The sequence below is a fragment of the Anolis sagrei genome, chromosome 3 (assembly GCF_037176765.1).
Source record: "Anolis sagrei isolate rAnoSag1 chromosome 3, rAnoSag1.mat, whole genome shotgun sequence".
NCBI lineage: Eukaryota > Metazoa > Chordata > Lepidosauria > Squamata > Dactyloidae > Anolis > Anolis sagrei.
The window spans coordinates 160,231,025-160,248,759 of NC_090023.1; the positions used below are offsets into that span (position 1 = coordinate 160,231,025).

The window sequence follows — 17,735 nt, forward strand, 5'->3', positions numbered from 1 at the left end:
GCTCTAAGGATCACCTGGGAAGGAATCCCACTGGAGCATTGCAGCACATCCAAATATCTGGGAGTCACTCTGGACCGTGCTCTGACCTAAAAGAAGCACTGCCTGAACATCAAGCAAAAAGTGGGTGGCAGAAACAATATCATACGAAAGCTGACTGGCACAACCTGGGGATCACAACCAGACATAGTGAAGACATCTGCCCTTGCGCTATGCTACTTTGCTGCTGAGTATGCCTGCCCGGTGTGGAACACATCTCACCATGCTAAAACAGTGGCTGTGGCTCTTAATGAGACATGCCGCATTATCACAGGGTGTCTGCGCCCTAAACCACTGGAGAAATTACACTGCTTAGCCGGTATTGCACCACCTCACATCCGCCAGGAAGTAGCAGCCAATAGTGAAAGGACCAAGGCAGAGACATCTCCAGTGTATCCCTTGTTTGGGTATCAGCCAGCACGCCAACAACTTAAATCAAGAAATAGTTTTCTAAGATTGACAGAAACACTCGCTGGAACACCCCAGCAAGCGAGAGTCCAAAAGTGGCAGGCTCAAACCCAGAACCTCAATCAATGGCTGATACCAAATGAGAGACCCCCCCCCCCCCCGGGCACACAGAAGACTTGGGAGGTGCTGAACAGACTGTGCTCTGGCACCACGAGGTGCAGAGCCAACCTCAAGAAATGGGGCCACAAAGTGGAATCCATGACATGCGAGTGCAGAGAAGAGCAAACCACAGACCACCTGCTGCAATGCAACCTGAGCCCTGCCACATGCACAATGGAGGACCTTCTTGCGGCAACACCAGAGGCACTCCAAGTGGCCAGATACTGGTCAAAGGATATTTAATCAACTACCAAGCTTGCAAATTCTGTGTTTTGTCTGTCTGTTTGTTTGTTTTTGTTAAAAATATAATACAAATGTCTGGTTGCTGATGACGCGATAAATAATAGCACAGTCAACTATATTCAACTATACTTGTATTTTCTTTACAGGGTAAGAAGAGAATGAGAGGGAACAGAGAGACAACAGATAGAAATGTTCCAAAATGGATTATATTGAATACAGTAAGACTCCCGTAAGTAAGGAGCCCCCGGTGGCGCAGTGGGTTAAAGCACTGAGCTGCTGAGCTTGTTGATCGAAAGGTCGCAGGTTCGAGTCCAGGGAGCGGCGTGAGCTTCCGCTGTCAGCCCTAGCTTCTGCCAACCTAGCAGTTCGAAAACATGCAAATGTCAGTAGATCAATAGGTACCGCTCCGGTGGGAAGGTAACGGCACTCCATGCAGTCATGCCGGCCACATGACCTTGGAGGTGTCTACGGACAACGCTGGCTCTTCGGCTTAGAAATGGAGATGAGCACCACACCCCAGAGTCAGACATGACTGGACATAATGTCAAAGGACTCCCGTATTCATAGGGGATACATTCCCAGCTCGATCACAGTTATGTGGAATTGTGGATAAGCCCAAATGCCATTATGTTACCTTACTTCTGGTCCCAGCAAACCACTGCAGTACATTGGAGGACCTAAAGATTATCAGAGTTGTATCCTCTCTAGTAATTTGCTGGATACTCCAACACAACTCTGTAGTACTATCCTGGGGAAGCATACTATAGAATCACCAGGAAGCCATAGCAAATTCCTAAAGAGACTATCACCCCATCCCTCCAAGTTGTGGGCAAGTGACACCATGGAGATGGATTCTATGGTTACGGGGATCTGACTGTAATGCAGAGATCTATGAACATGTATGATCTGAAAATACAAAATTTAGTTACCCTTTCAAAAATCCCCGAATCGTGGCTTCTCAGTTTAGATTTGGCCTTGAAGGTTTCAGCCGTGTCTTCATATATTCTGTAGGAAACTGACCCATTGGCGACTCTGGAATTCTGGCTGCTGACATCAGCTTCTGTGTCAGTCCAATCCTGCAGAGATATGTCAACGGGAAAGCTTTAGAGATTCTATGTGGGCTTTATTACTTTTTTTTCATGATCCCCTAAGACACACACCAAGGTAGACTAATGAAAAGAAACATAAATAGAAAGGGGGCATCAAGAAAGCCTGTCACAGGACCAGTTGACATGATCAGCAGGTTCAGACAGTAAGTTAGATTCTGGATTCTGCCCCTTGAGGCTGTTAATGGACTTTGTATGTTCATTGAATATTTGTGTTATTTCACTGGAAATAAAACTGCTGCATTTACCCCCTGCTCTGAAGAAGAATATTAGGGTGAAGATCAGACTATTATATGTTGCATATGCCATTTGTTACAACCACTCTGTACTATTTTAAAACATATTTTTCTGTATTAGGACTGGAGAGCACATGGGTTGTGAACTGTTGTTAGACTGCAACTTTCATCAACGTCACCTAGTATAGCTAATATTGATGGATGATGGCAATTGCAATCCATTATTTGTGGAGGGCTATACATTCTCATATGTGTCCTATTCTCAGGAAATAGGGGGACAAGAGGGAGCCCCTAGTTTTTGGGGTGTGAGGAGGGCTGACCCCAGCCACATTGAATCACTGTGGTGGTTAAAATGGAGTGTCAGGACCATAGACAGAGCATTTGCTGTCAGAATTTGGAAAAAGTATTGTTTGGATTACAACTTCAAGAATCCGTACTGGCCATGTTAGATGGGGTGGGGGGGGGGGTGGGGGGTAGAGAACTACAATAAAAAGTAACTTTTCAGATTTTCGTTAATCCTCTTCAATGAGCCATTTTCAATGCTGATCTCATATAGGTGTATAGCAATGTGATGATGCTCAGGTAGCATATGTGGAACTGGCCAAATGGCATTGAAACTAACTGTGCAGGTACCGCTGTACCAGGAGCTCAAATTTTGTTTGCTTTGCATTGAATGTTTGTTGTAGTCCTAAGTTTCAGGGACTCTGCAGATAGCTGGCTTCTTTTGGCTGCAATCATAGGGCAAGCCACCTGTCAATTATAGTTAGGTTCCCTGGTCCGCCCCCTTTTTGGGTTTTTGGAGGAAATAGGAGCCTTTTTGGTTCAGTCCACACAGAGAAGCCTTTCACACAGGACATAAAACCAAGAGCTCCTGTAGAAAGCTTCGTCTTCTACGGCTTGGCCGGGGAGATATACAGCCCACAGCTTGGTCGGGGTTATACAGCCTTACAGCTCCTTCGCTGAGGAACTTCAGTCAGCCATCACTGAAACCTGAGTTCTTTTCCCCTGGAAGTCTACAAAGCTCTGCTTGGTAAGGGTCACTCGCGGAAGCCAGAAGTAGTTGGTACCGGGTGCAGGGGCTCCACGCCAACAGAGGCAAAGACAGACTGCCCAGATTAGAAGTTAAGGATTTCCCCATTAGTTACAGTTAAGAAGATAGTGCCTGTTCCCTGTGGACAAGCTTGAGAGAGAGCCAATAGACTGCTAAGAAAGCCTTAAAGTACCTGTTTATTTTCATTAATAAAGAACTTTGTTGAACCTTTAAGCAATCTAAAGTCTCTGTTTTAAGGAAATCCAAAGGCCTTTAATCTGAGGCAGCCCCGGCGTCCTGTTGGGCACACAGAATTTATGTCCTATCTACAGTCTTATGCACAGGCCCAGCGTGCGACAGCACACTAACTGTCTCAACTCTGCTTCCATCAAATATTAGTCCTTTGGTAGAAACTAAGGATCTCTTCACACTTGCCTATTTTTGCAGCAGCAGCAGTGGGAGTTTTTAACTTCAGCCATGAAACTCGATGGCTCCCATCACATTGTGGAGAATGACTTCTGGGACGGCTTTGTGGCTGAACTGCCGCCACTGCCGAAAAATGGCGGAGGCGGTCAATAGCAGGATCCCTGTCTTTCCTTTAGGAAAATGGACAAAGCCACCGAAAACAGGCTCCCCCCACCATCTGATGAGGCAGAGGTGAAGCCGTGATGAAGCAGGTTGTAGGGTGACAGGTTCCCACGCCCCCTACATGAGTGCCACCGGGAAACAGCAAGACACCACCATTCTGGTAGCATGTATAATAAGGTCCTTACAGGTTGCAGTTTCTGGATGGGAGTTCTGCTTTGGTGACTGCAACCTACATTAAATGTAGGAAACAAAATGCTATTGTACACACATCCCAGCAAACCTAGCTAGCATAGCCAGTGGTGAAGAATGTTGGGAGTTGCATTCCAGCAATATCTGGAGGGCCATATGGGTAGTGTTGAAACATCTATTTGTTGGTCCTAACAAGAATAGATTCAATTATTCCATTAGCCGTTTAATTGGCTCAGTATGTAGGAAAATCTTATTAATCCAATGGGTGTACTCTATTTGGGACTAATAATAGCAATTAGGTCTGATTTTCTTGGGTCTTACTTTTCTCTTTGGTTTCTGTCAGGTTTTACAATGTATTGTAATGTAATATAACCTAGTCATGCACTGCTAATAGGCTTCTATTGGAAATGCTGAGTCATGCATTAACTGTATATAGAACTTCATTTGGGGAATGTGTTCTGGCCTAGTCCAGGTGATTGTGAATGATGTAATCCTGGGTTTGGGTTGAGTCAATGAGTTGGGAACCAATCTGTGATTGCAATGTATAAATGAATTGTATATAAGGAAGTCATGTACAGTGTATATCTCTCCTTGTGCTGTGATGTTGTTCGTCGAAGGCTATATGTAATTAAAAGAATCTGTCTGCTAAGACAAGATATAACTGTATGCTGTGGTAAGTTTGTAATATCATCTAGACTGGGGAAAAGACAATGGTAAAACTGACAATGGCCGGGCATGTGCTCAAGTGTCTGTAAAAGGTTCCAGAGTGACTGCAAGCTGTGGAAGCAGTTGACTGAAAATACTGTGCAGGAAGAAGCTACTGGAAAGCACTGAAGTTGGAAAGCACTGAAAGCACTGCTGCTGAATTGTGAAGTTAGGAATCCTCGCAGACTTGAATGAAAATTGTTCACAGTCCTAATATTGCAGGAATGCAAACCAGAGGAATCACCAATAGTTGTGTTCCTGTTGTGCCTTAGAGCGATTTCCATTTTATGGTGACCCTAAACTGACTCTATCACAAGATTTATTCGGCGGGGGGGGGGGGGGGGGTGCCTTTGTCTTCCTCTGTGGCTCAGAAAGTGTAGCTTGCCCAATAGACCAGTGGTTCTCAACCTGGGGTCCCCAGATGTTTTTGGCCTACAACTCCCAGAAATCCTAACAGCTGAGATTTCTGGGAGTTGTAGGCCAAAAAAATCTGGGGACCCCAGGTTGAGAACCAATGCAATAGACTTTCCATGTCTGAGCAGGGGTTTGAAGCCTGGTCTCCAAAGACATGGTCCAATGATTTTTTTTTGTCGTGTCAGGAGCGACTTGAGAAACTGCAAGTCACTTCTGGTGTGAGAGAATTGGCCGTCTGCAAGGACGTTGCCCAGGGGACGCCTGGATGAATTGATGTTTTTATCATCCTTGTGGGAGGCTTCTCTCATGTCCCCGCATGAGGAGCTGGAGCTGATAGAGGGAGCTCGTCCACCTCTCTCCGGATTCGAACCTGCGACCTGTCGGTCTTCAGTCCTGCTGGCACAGGGGTTTAACCCACTGCACCACCGGGGGCTCAGTCCAGTGATCAAATAGTTACGCTATACTGATTCTCAATGGTTATGCAGAAGCAAGAATTTCAATAGAAGTTGCTTGTCCACTTCTGGGAAAGGTTACTATTTTTGACAGTAAATGCTTTATCCCCTCAACCCAAAGCTATGAATGGCAACAGTATGGGAGAAATACAACCATATAATGGCACTTAGTAGAGAATCCAGTGAGGGTTAACACTATTCTCAGCTCCTGTGGAACCCATTTGGGAATGAGGAGGAGAAATGAAACAAAACTCTTGTTGGTTGCAGCTCAACTTATTTGTTGAGCTGCAACCCTCCTGTTACATTTGTTGTTGCGATGTGCTAATTTCTGGTTGATGATGAGCTTTTAGGAATTGTGAGAGCTGAAGTCCAAAACATCTGGAGGAGCACAGTTTGAGAAACACTGCCCTAAGGCATACCTAGAGCATGATAAGCAGGCAGAACGGAGGAACTGGCTTTTGTTTTGTGATTACATTACTCCAGGCTCCTCGTGCTCATGAATAAGAAGACAACTGAAATATATTTGCCTTATTAAAAAGGAAAATAAAAGAAGAAAAGTATTTATGGAAGTCCTCAAATGCTTGCCATACTTGTACATGGGTATGGAAAAGGACTAGTCAGTCTGGTTTCTATTAACTAGACCTGCTTTGTTAGATTTTAATCAGGGATTTAAAATATGTGGCATTCAGAACCATCACAGTGGAAAGCCCTGAAAAGAATTCAGAGCTTGTCAGTTTCTCCTAAAAGCACATTATCTTTTTTTAAAGTAACAGCTTAGAGGACATAATAGCATTTTTGTGTTTTTAGAGCTTGTATTAAAACATATACACACAAACTGGTTGAGAAATATTATACTAACATGCCTAAAATAGTACAGAAAAAGAGCCCCAGGCTCCAAAATATGGAACTACTTCCGGCATCGGAATGAGGAGCAACATTTGGTTGTACTTAGCAGGAAAAAAGCAAGCTGTTTAAAGCCTCTGGATTGAGGAAAATGGCCCTTTGATGGATTTATCAATTTGTCTAAATCTGCCAGCAAATCTCTTAAACGCAGCCCACTTTATTTACAAAAGCATTCACATTTCATTCACAAACATGTGCCTTTCCATCTTGTAAGGTCTTTCAGCCATGCTATTTATTGTAGTGATTATGAGACATTGCCTTCACATCAGGACATTCATTGTGGGTACAATGGATTATCTTAAACTAGAAACACAACCCTTTTCTGAATTGGGCTCCAGTCACACTGGAAAAAAGCATTTCATGATCAGAAGTCCCCAACGGACTGTAGCAGTTGCCACAATCGGCTGGAGAGCTCCAGTCCATACTTCTCTCCAGTGAGTTGTCTCACTCACTGTCTCTGGTGCCGGAATGTGCCTTTCAGCACCAAAGAAGAAAAGGAAAGCAGCTGGAATCTTAAAATAACAGTCAACCTTTCTTGTCCATGGATTTTGCACCCACAGATTCAACCATTCATGGCTTGAAAAGAATAATAATAATTTTAAACTTTCCAAAAGTAAACCTAGATTTTATTATTTTATTAAAATACACCTTTATCTATGCCATTACATAATGGAACTTGAGCCCCCGGTGGGGCAGTGGGTTAAACCCCTGTGCTGGCAGGACTGAAGACCAACAGGTCACAGGTTCGAAACCGGGGAGAGGCGGATGAGCTCCCTCTATCAGCTCCAGCTCCTCATGCGAGGACACGAGAGAAGCCTCCCACAAGGATGATAAAACATCAAATCATCCGGGCGTCCCCTGGGCAACATCCTTGCAGATGGCCAATTCTCTCACACCAGAAGTGACTTGCAGTTTCTCAGGTCATTCCTGACATGACAAAAAATGGAACTTGAGCATTCACAGAGTTTGGTATCCACAGGGAGTCCTGGGACCAAATCCCAGTGGATACCAAAGACTACTGTACTTGCTTCTATTTGGAGCAAAGGGGATTATTAAGCTTCCTTGTTCTTTTGTTTACTAGACAAATTTTTGCAGAGCTGAAGAAGAAGTGGGATGGCAATGGTACACACAGAGAGAATGGACCATTGAATAATAGTTGCTATCAGCTGGAGGCTTCTGACCATACAAAGGTTTTCTTGAATTTATTATTAAGTCAAACCATAATAATAAGTCATTTGTATCCTTTCAAAATGACAGGCGCCCTCCCTCATGGCCTTTCGTAAGGGCCTGAAGACGTGGCTCTTCGAGCAGGCTTTCAACTGAGTGCTATGTTACTGGAAATGACAACCGGAATGAATTTACGACTACGAGATTGATTATGATTCCATAATATGACGCAGCGGATTTTTAGTGTAATTTAAATGTTGTGTATTAGTGATGTTAGTTTGTTGTCCTGATTGCTTTGTAAAGTGTCTTTTTTGTATTGTACACCGCCACGAGTCGCCCTAGGGCTGAGAGCGGCGGTTAATAAATGCAAGAAATAAATAAATAAATAATAAATGCCAGAGGGGTTTTTTAGAATATCCCTTCTGGATATTCTCTTCTGGACGTGAGCAACTGGAGCTCTCCAGATATTTTTGTTCATTGTTCCCATCAACTCTAGCCAAATTGGAGCCCCCGGTGGTGCAGTGGGTTAAACCCCTTGTGCCGCCAAGACTGAAGACCGACAGGTCGCAGGTTCGAATCCGGAGAGAGGCGGATGAGCTCCCTCTATCAACTCCAGCTCCTCATGCGGGGACACGAGAGAAGCCTCCCACAAGGATGATAAAAACATCAAATCATCCGGGCGTCCCCTGGGCAATGTCCTTGCAGACGGCCAATTCTCTCACACCAGAAGCAACTTGCAGTTTCTCAAGTCACTCCTGACACGACAAAAAAAAAAATCAACTCTAGCCAGCAAGGTGAGAAATTGTGAGAGCCGCTAACAAAAAAAAAACACCTGAAAGGCCACATTTGCATACATCTGCTTTATATTTCACGTGTAATGTGTTCAAACAGAAGCAAGTGTGACTGATATCAGAAACAGTTTCAGGGGCAGGGGAAGCAGGGACAGCCATGTTTACCTGTTCCAGAAAAAAACCAATACTGACTTGTCCCACCTTAAAGACTTAGCAAGTTTTACCTAGCATAGGTTTTCACGGATACCAATTTTTACAAAGTTCAGATTTCATTAATGATATCTGGTGAAGAGCATCGGAGTCCATGAAGGCTTACGCCAGGGGTCCACAAACTTTATAAACAGAGGGCCAGGCCACAGTCCCTCAAACTGTTGGAGGGCCAGATTATAATTTGAAAAAAATATATGAATGAATTCCTGTGCACACTGCACATATCTTATTTGTAGTGCACAAACACTTAAAATACAATAATTAAAATGAAGAACAATTTTAACAAATATAAACTTATTAGTATTTCAATGGAAAGTGTGGGCCTGCTTTTGGCTGATGAGATAGCATTGCTGCTGCTGCTGTTGTTGTGTGCTTTCAAGTCACTTCAAACTTTCAAGTCACTTTGCCCCTGAGCAAAGGCAGGGTAAGTGACCTTGGAGGACCGTATCCGGCCCCTGGGCCTTAGTTTGAGGACCCCTGGATTATGCCAAATCAAAATTATTGGTTTTTAAGATGTTTCAAGACTCTTTATTGTTGTTTGAACAAAAAAAATCAAGTTCAGTTATACAACAGTCAAGTTTTAATTGGAAGAATTACCACTCTAGATTTGACCAAGACACTAGTCCTTTACACACATTTATTTCCATTTGAAGACTAGATTCCTGGAGTGAAGGAAGGCAACCCTGTCAGTTTGTTTTGCTCCTAACACTGCGTATCTCATTGTTGCAAATTCTGATGTCACCACTCCCAACAGTTAAGTTCAGCACAATGTCTGAAAGATGAAATATCCAGGACCAGTCCCAACTGGAGTCTGAATGAATAGATAAGATAGCACTTACAGCTGATAGCAGTCGCCCATGAAAGGGAAGTCACGCGGGGTGGTTTGTAGTGTCACACATACCCTCCCTTTCCCCATCACACGGTGGGGATGAGACAGATCGTGTTGGCACCCTGTCCCTATCAGATGGGAGAAAAGGCTGCAACACATGTTGCCCCACCACCCTTTCTCCATCCTACAGGGAAATGGGGAGGAAAGTATGGGTAGGTCCATCAGAGCTACCCAAAATACACTTTCCTCCCCGTAGTGGTGGAGGAAGCAGCTTTTGGCACTTCCACTCCAGTTTGGGAGGAATGTTGGCGGGGCCTGCTGTGTGTTGTGTGATGGCACAAGGCAGGCCCTGTCCTTGCCACAAATAAAAGCACTAAAACTGGGCAAAACTACCCTATGAAAAAGGTCTTGAAAGTCCTTTGCACATACAGAAGCAAACTGTACTGCTTGCTGATTCTTTCTTCAACACTGGCACAGTGGTACTATTCTCTACTGCCCTTTGAGGCCAGATAAGCCATAGGGTCCCTATGGAGTTTGCTGCAACTGCTAGTACTGGGATCTGCCACTTGAACCATTTACTTCATTCTGCACCGTAATGTGAGCACCGTATTAATCATATTTGCACAGGCTCTCATGCTCAATGTATGGACATCTTAGGCAGTTAGCACAATCCTGACCTTACTCATGAAAGCAAATATGGGTGAGATTCTCATAGTTGTATCTGAGTTCTGCTTTTGACTTCAACCCCAATTAAGATTAACCACACTGTAGAGTTCAGACACAATTCTACTCTGTGGTTAATTGAAAATTGAAGTAAAAGTTCCCATTATCCTTGTAATGCTGTCAGAGCAGAGAAGAAATGCCTTAATGCAGCCAATATTAAACTAGCTTCCTAATACTGTTTTATTGATTATTCCTGTGCAATTTGTACTCAGTCTGGTACCGGTTTCCATTACCTTTTAAGATATACTTTCTGGTAATTGCTTTATGGTGTTATACCTTACCCAGCTCACTGTCTGTCCATTCATTTGCGCTTTATGTTAAGACAAGGAAGACAAAGTATTTCCTTACAGATTCACTGTCTGAGACAGAGGATAACCTCCGGTGTCCTCTTGGCACTCCATTTATATCAGAGGACTGGCTGGTGACAGTGGGACGTCTGGTGGAGGGGTAGCTGGAGTCCTTGTGGGAAACTCTTAGCAGAGATCCAAGGCATGGAAGAAACTTTGCAATCGCCATTCTATCAGATAAGAAAGGGGATGAGACAGTTGTTCCCTACCTAAAATAGAACTATGAGCATAAACAAACAAGCAAGCCCTTGTGAGTGTTATATATGCTAATTTGATTCCACACAAGCTAAACACATATACTGTATTCATTTGGGACAAATCTGATGATACTTTAAAAGCAGGCTTTTCTCTTCTTCTATTTCTAGGATTTTTTTAAAGATTTCTGTCAGGTTTTACAATGTATTATAATGTAATATAGCTGAGTCATGCACTGCTAATAGGCTTCTATTGGAAATGCTGAGTCATGCATTAACTGTATATAGGGAATCATTTGGGGAATGTGTTCTGGCCTAGTCCAGGTGATTGTGAATAATGCAATCCTGGGTTTGAGTTGAGTCAATGAGTTGGGAACCAATCAGAGATTTCTATGTGTAATTGTATAGAATTGTATATAAGGAAGTCATGTACAGTGTATATTTACTCTCCTTGTGCTGTGATGCTGTTCGTTGAAGGCTCTATGTAATTGATTAAAAGAACCTGTCTGCTAAGACAAGATATAACTGTATGCTGTGGTAAATTTGTAATGACATCTAGACTGGAGGGGAAAACAATAGTAAAACTGACAATGGCCGGGCATGTGCTCAAGTGTCTGTAAAAGAGTTCCAGAGTGACTGCAGTTTATGGGAGCAGTTGACTGAAAATACTGTGCAGGAAGAAACTACTGGAAAGCGCTGAAGTTGTGCAACTGATCTGCTGCTGAATTGTGAAATTAATCTCAACAATTTCATAGAAGCCTTTCATAGTGCAATAATTCAGTCTCATTCACATAATTATATCAAGGATAGGGAATCATCTTTCATTTTAACTCTCTTGTGTTTTTCTACTGCATAGTTGTACAATGTTTTTTTTTATTGTTGACCTCCATCTAAATTCAGTCCTGAGACCCATTAGCACTACTTAATTATAGCATTATGATGTTACTTTAACTGCCATGGCAGTGTTCTTTGGAATCCTGGAATCTGCAGTTTAGGATGGGGCATTTTGGATTTTTAGCCAGAGAGTTCCTCTACTGCAGTGGATCCCAGATGTTTTTGACCTACAACTCCCAGAAATCCCAGCCAGTTTACCAGCTGTTAGAATTTCTGGGAGTTGAAGGCCAAAAACATCTGGGGACCCCACAATGAGAACCACTACTCTAGTGCCTCACCAAATTACAGGCCTCGGTATTCCAGATGATGCAGCTATAGCAATTAACAAGAAATCATAGTGTGAATGGGCCCCATGTTACCCTAAACCATGGACAGGGGACCTATAATCTTCCTATTATTGCAGCCCTGCTTCTCCTAATATACCTGACCATTGACTAGGTTTAATGGCTTTATTTATTTATTTAAAAATTTTCTATACCGATCTTCTCACCTACAAGAGGGACTCAGATCCGGTTCACAACGTGTTCATATACAAAAAAGCCACAGAATCCACTGCCCTAAAGAATGCACATCATTTTTTTTAAAAAAGAGAGAAAACCTATCTTCTTTACAAAAGATGAAACTTACCTGTATTTGGGATGAGCAATGGCATAAATGATTGGGTTGTGGATAACAGAAGCCTTGGCAATCACTGCAGGGACTGAGTTCATGTATGGTGTGAGGAGATGGGAGTATCTACAGTGATAAGGCAAATATGCTTTAGACACAGTTCTGTTAGAGCATTGTTTACATGCTTCTCCTTTCTACATAATATCTCGCACATGGGTTTACATCTCTAGGTAGAAAATTTAAAGTGTGCAACAACACAAAAAAAACAGCCAATGCAACTAGGCTGTTGCATTGGGTTGTGTGGAAGGGCTCTTAATCTTCCAGTGTAGCTTTTTTTGTGACATGAGAGTCACACACAAACATATACACATTAGGAAATAGGGTTTGGAGTTTTGCACTAGATAAAGCTTCCAAACCATTTTTGAAGAACCTCCCACAAAGATATGACTGAGCTTTATGGAGACAATTCCTTTCTACCCATTAAGAATACAGAAGTCTCGCTTCAAGAATTGACACCCACTGTATCTAACTCACAACTGTATCTAACTCACAACTCGAACTCACAAGTTCATATTATGCAAACTCAAGTATGTTTAGGGTTGATTGCAAGGCTGTAGATAACCATGGACTTGATCCCAGATAAATCTGGAAATATGCAGCTGTGAGATCAGAATCCAACTTTATGCTCCACTTACAGTAATATCCAAGACATTCCCCATTTATCATTCCTCACTCCAGTGATGTCCTGCTTAATATAGGGAATGTCTTGAATCATACCTTTGCATTCATAATTGCGGAGCCATTTATCACATTGTTCTTTCATTAGTTCTGTTCCCTTTTATTTATGTTTCTTTCTATAAAAATGAAGTTGATGATTACCCTGCAAAAGCAACCAAGGCTACCACTGAATATGGAGACCAGGAGATGACATAAAGCAAGATGACAATCAAGGCTACTTTGGCCATTTTCCACTCATTCTTCAGCTTCTGGTAGAGTTTTTGACCTTCTTTACTGTTGTCTGAATTGGACCTTTGAACAGCCCTGGGGAAAAAGCAAACATATGCAGAAATGCCTTTGTAGGTAAAAATGATGCTAGCCAACTCAGGATGTCTTATATATGGATGATGGCTTGGATCCAAAGAGCCACTTTCATTAACAAACGGTCTTCCAATTATACAAAAATATTTTGCCAATTCTCATCTCTCTTCTGTAGACTCTCATGTCACAAAAAAGCTACCTTGGAAGATTAAGAGCCCTTCCACAAAACCCTATATTCCACAATATCAAGGCAGAAAATCCTTCAATATCTGCCTTGAAGTGGGTTATCTGAGTCCACGCTCAGATAATGTGGGATTTTCTGCCTTGATATTCTGGGATATAGGGCTGTGTGGAAGGACACTTAGTATTGGATTATGATTCTGAAGACCAGGGTTCAAAGACCTGCTTATGTTTGGCAACCTAATATGTGACCTAAGGCAAGTCATAGTCTTCCAGTCTCAGAGGTAGGCAAAGTAAACCTTGTGATAGGGTCACCACAAGTTTGGCCTTTTCTACACTGCCAGATAATCCAGTTGTTTTTTTTTTGTCGTGTCAGGAGCGACCTGAGAAACTGCATGTCACTTCTGGTGTGAGATAATTGGCCGTCTGCAAAAATGTTGCCCAGGGGACACCCGGATGATTTTTGATGTTTTATCATCCTTGTGGGAGGCTTCTCTCATGTCCCCGCATGAGAAGCTGGAGCTGATAGAGGGAGCTCATCTGCCTCTCCCCGGATTCGAACCTGCAACCTGTCAGTCTTCAGTCCTGCCGGCATAGGGTTTTAACCCACTGCGCAACTGGGGGCTCCACAATCCAGGTTATCCCAGCAGAAATCCACATTATGTGATTTGAGCTGGATTATCTTAGTCTATACTGCCATATAATCCAGTTCAAAGCAGATAATGTGGATTTTGTACAGCTGTGTAGACAGGGCCTTAGAAACAACTTGCAGGCATATAACAATCACAACATTTTCTCTGCAGGGAAGGAGAGGTAAATAATGCAAATAAGGAAAGTAGATACAGATCTGATTAAAAATAAGGAATGCTGTATTGTTACTATTAAATGTGTACCTGTTAGATCCTTAGTTCAAAATAAAGATTTATCAGGCCAGCAAAATAAAGAGGGAAACAATAATGTGCATCATTTATGCAGGTTGCAGATTCTATTTTCTTGAAACATAATCTGATCCTTAAAAAAAAAAACCACAAAGGACACACAGAACTTTGTTCTAGATGGACCATTTATGTACCATATAAGTTCTTAACTGCAACCATATTTCTCATTTATCTTTTTAGAATTTGTCCAGTTTTGGCCAACTTTACCTTATGTTTTCCAGTCCTGGCCAACAGAAATGGTTAGCTGGCTGCCAAAACTTCCACCAAAGCCTCAGACTACCTATTTGTTAAAAACCGCTTACATAAATCTTGAAATCAAATGCATTCCACATGAGATATACATTTCTGTTTGGATTCCTGCAGGGTGGATGTCACAACCTTAGAACAAAATCAATGTAACCTTCTACTGAAGCATATACTAGGAAGTTGGGCAACTCACCTGTTTGAATTCTTGATGGCTCTGAAAATGAACACATAACTGTATATGATGGCAATTAAGGGAATGAAGAATACAAAGCAGAAAAGGAGCATTGTGTAGGCACGGACTGATGGGGTGAAGCTGATATAATCCCAGGAACAGGAGGTCAAGAGGCCCTCTGGAACATAAGCGCCTTAATGAGAAGACAGAAAAAGCTTGGTTTAAGAGGCATGAAAGAGAGAAAAGAAAATCATATTGATTTTCAAATATTAAAATAAAGGCATGAAATCCAATCTTGTAAATCTAAGTAACAATACTGTGAACGCAATCGAGAGATGTTGATCTTGATAACCACTCACATATTATTAAATTAGATGCTGATAGCAGTTTCCAAGACTCGAACTTTGTGAAGAAAATGAACAGAAGACCAAATAGTCTTCCTTCTGAAAAATGTTGCTTTGGCTAAAGAAACTGTTTGACATTAAGCTGAGGACAGACAAAGCAAACAAACCGCCGAGGAGCACCTTGGGGCTTTGTTATCACAAAGTCCATTGTTAACTCACAGAATTCATTGCCATATAATGTTTTCATCCAGATACACAAGTGCCAAGAGACAGTTGCGTGGATCCTGACATCTGTTCAACTCACAGAACACAAATCTGTTCCGCTCACAGAACATAAACTGGTTTTTACAAGACCTCAAGATGTAAGGCAGAGGTACATCTCTCTCCTTCCTCACCTCTCTTTTACTCCTTCCTTCAGAATTCAGTGGCAAGCAATTACACCATTGGGCACTCTTTCTTCAAATGTTGGTTGTGTTCCTAATTAACACATACTCTTTGGGAGTTCTGGTGGTTTTATTTTGAGATCCCAGTGCAACACCTGGCATCATCCAGGACAAATGTGATTTCTAGGATTGTTTGATTAAAAAAAAAAGGTTCTAAACTCGTTTTGAATGTAGAGGGTGCTGGTGGTTCAATTCTAAAGTCAATTGAGATTTTCACAGGAAAAAAATGCTCAAAACTTTATGAAACTTCCGAGACTTCCGAATCCTTCCTTAATGGTTTGAAAGTGTTATTTCCTGTTTCATTGGGTGGTCTTTACTTTGAAAGTAGTTGTTTTACTCCAGAAGTGGGGTGGGGGAAAACAAAGGAAGGAAATTCATCCACTCTGTTTTAAAAAAAATTCCCAGGCTCACAAGGGAAGAGGAGAGGGAGGAAATTCATCCACTCTGTTTTAAAACACTTCCCAGGCTCATGAGGGGAGAGGAGAGGGAGGAAATTCATCCACTCTGTTTTAAAATGCTTCCCAGGCTCATGAGGGGAGAGGAGAGGAAGGAAATTCATCCACTCTGTTTTAAAATGCTTCCCAGGCTCATGAGGGGAGATGAGAGGAAGGAAATTCATCCACTGTGTTTTAAAACGCTTCCCAGGCTCACGAGGGAAGAGGAGAGAGAGGAAATTCATCCACTCTGTTTTAAAATGCTTCCCAGGCTCACGAGGGGAGGGGAGAGGGAGGAAATTCATCCACTCTGTTTTAAAATGCTTCCCAGGCTCACGAGGGGAGAGGAGAGGAAGGAAATTCATCCACTCTGTTTTAAAATGCTTCCCATGCTCATGAGGGGAGAGGAGAGGAAGGAAATTCATCCACTCTGTTTTAAAACGCTTCCCAGGCTCATGAGGGGAGAGGAGAGGAAGGAAATTCATCCACTCTGTTTTAAAACGCTTCCCAGGCTCATGAGGGGAGAGGAGAGGAAGGAAATTCATCCACTCTGTTTTAAAACGCTTCCCAGGCTTATGAGGGGAGAGGAGAGGAAGGAAATTCATCCACTCTGTTTTAAAATGCTTCCCAGGCTCACGAGGGGAGAGGAGAGGAAGGAAATTCATCCACTCTGGTTTAAAACAGCTTCCAACTCACTCACTGCTTCATAACAGAAATGGCGGAAAAATCTTCGGAAGGGCAAAGGGACTTCCGATTTCCTTAAAAACTTTGAAATCGCTTCAAAATGCAAATCTTTCCAAATGTATTCCGAATTACAAAGGTTCTGACCAAACCGAACCATGTCTAGTGATTTCTTATTAAAATGAAATTACAGCAGAAACTTGACCATATAAACCAGTGGTTCTCAACTTGTGGGTCCCCAGATGTTTTGTCCTTCAACTCCTAGAAATCCTAACAGAAAGCTGGTAAACTGGCTGGGATTTCTGGGAGTTGTAGACCAAAATATCAACCTACAGGTTGAGAACCACTGATTATATGCTAAGCAAAAGTGCCACTGTTGTTTTTAAGAGCTACTGTACCCAGAGGCAGCCCTGGGTAATTTTCAACGGTAAGCAAGCAGTATTTTGCCCCCCCCCCCCCAACCAATCACTGATATATATTTTCTGTTCGTGTGGGAGTTCTGTGAGCCATATTTGGTTCAATTCTATCATTGGTGGAGTTCAGAATGCTTTTTGATTGTAGGTGAACTATACATCCCAGTAACTACAACTCGCATATGTCAAGGTCTATTTTCCCCCAAGAGCGCCTCAAGAGTGCCCCTGGACAAAATCAACTATACTGCAAATGCTTACTTTGTGTAATGGGTTGAGCTGCCCCTGACTGTACCTTTAGTTGAAAGTATCTTGATTTCCTGTCCTATCCATTCTATTATTATAAAGCCACCTCTTGAGTTGAATGGTCTGGGAGTATATCCTTTTCATATCTAATATCAACTCTTGTATTCGGAACTGAGAAAAATATATTTTAAACTTCTCCACCTTTCCCACCAAGAGATGCTCTGTGTTCTATTTTTCTGTCTTACTGTGAGAGTTCACAGCATGGCAAAACGTAGAGCATTAGAAGCTGGCTAATATGAAAAGGCGGTTACACATGATTAAGGCTTTCATTATACCCCTTTTGTGAACAATAACAATCAGTCTGAATATA

General features: G+C 42.4%; 1 protein-coding gene across 1 annotated transcript in view; it reads right to left on the reverse strand.

Moving 5' to 3' along the window:
* The window catches only part of OPN4 (opsin 4), a 92,782-nt gene that overhangs the window by 16,513 nt on the left and 58,534 nt on the right, over positions 1-17,735 (reverse strand). The window contains exons 6-10 of the mRNA XM_067466253.1: positions 14,829-15,000; positions 13,113-13,274; positions 12,252-12,359; positions 10,538-10,706; positions 1,776-1,922 (exon numbers count right to left, since the gene is read on the reverse strand). Coding sequence (XP_067322354.1) covers positions 1,776-1,922; positions 10,538-10,706; positions 12,252-12,359; positions 13,113-13,274; positions 14,829-15,000 — 758 coding nt within the window. The remainder of the gene's footprint in view (positions 1-1,775; positions 1,923-10,537; positions 10,707-12,251; positions 12,360-13,112; positions 13,275-14,828; positions 15,001-17,735) is intronic.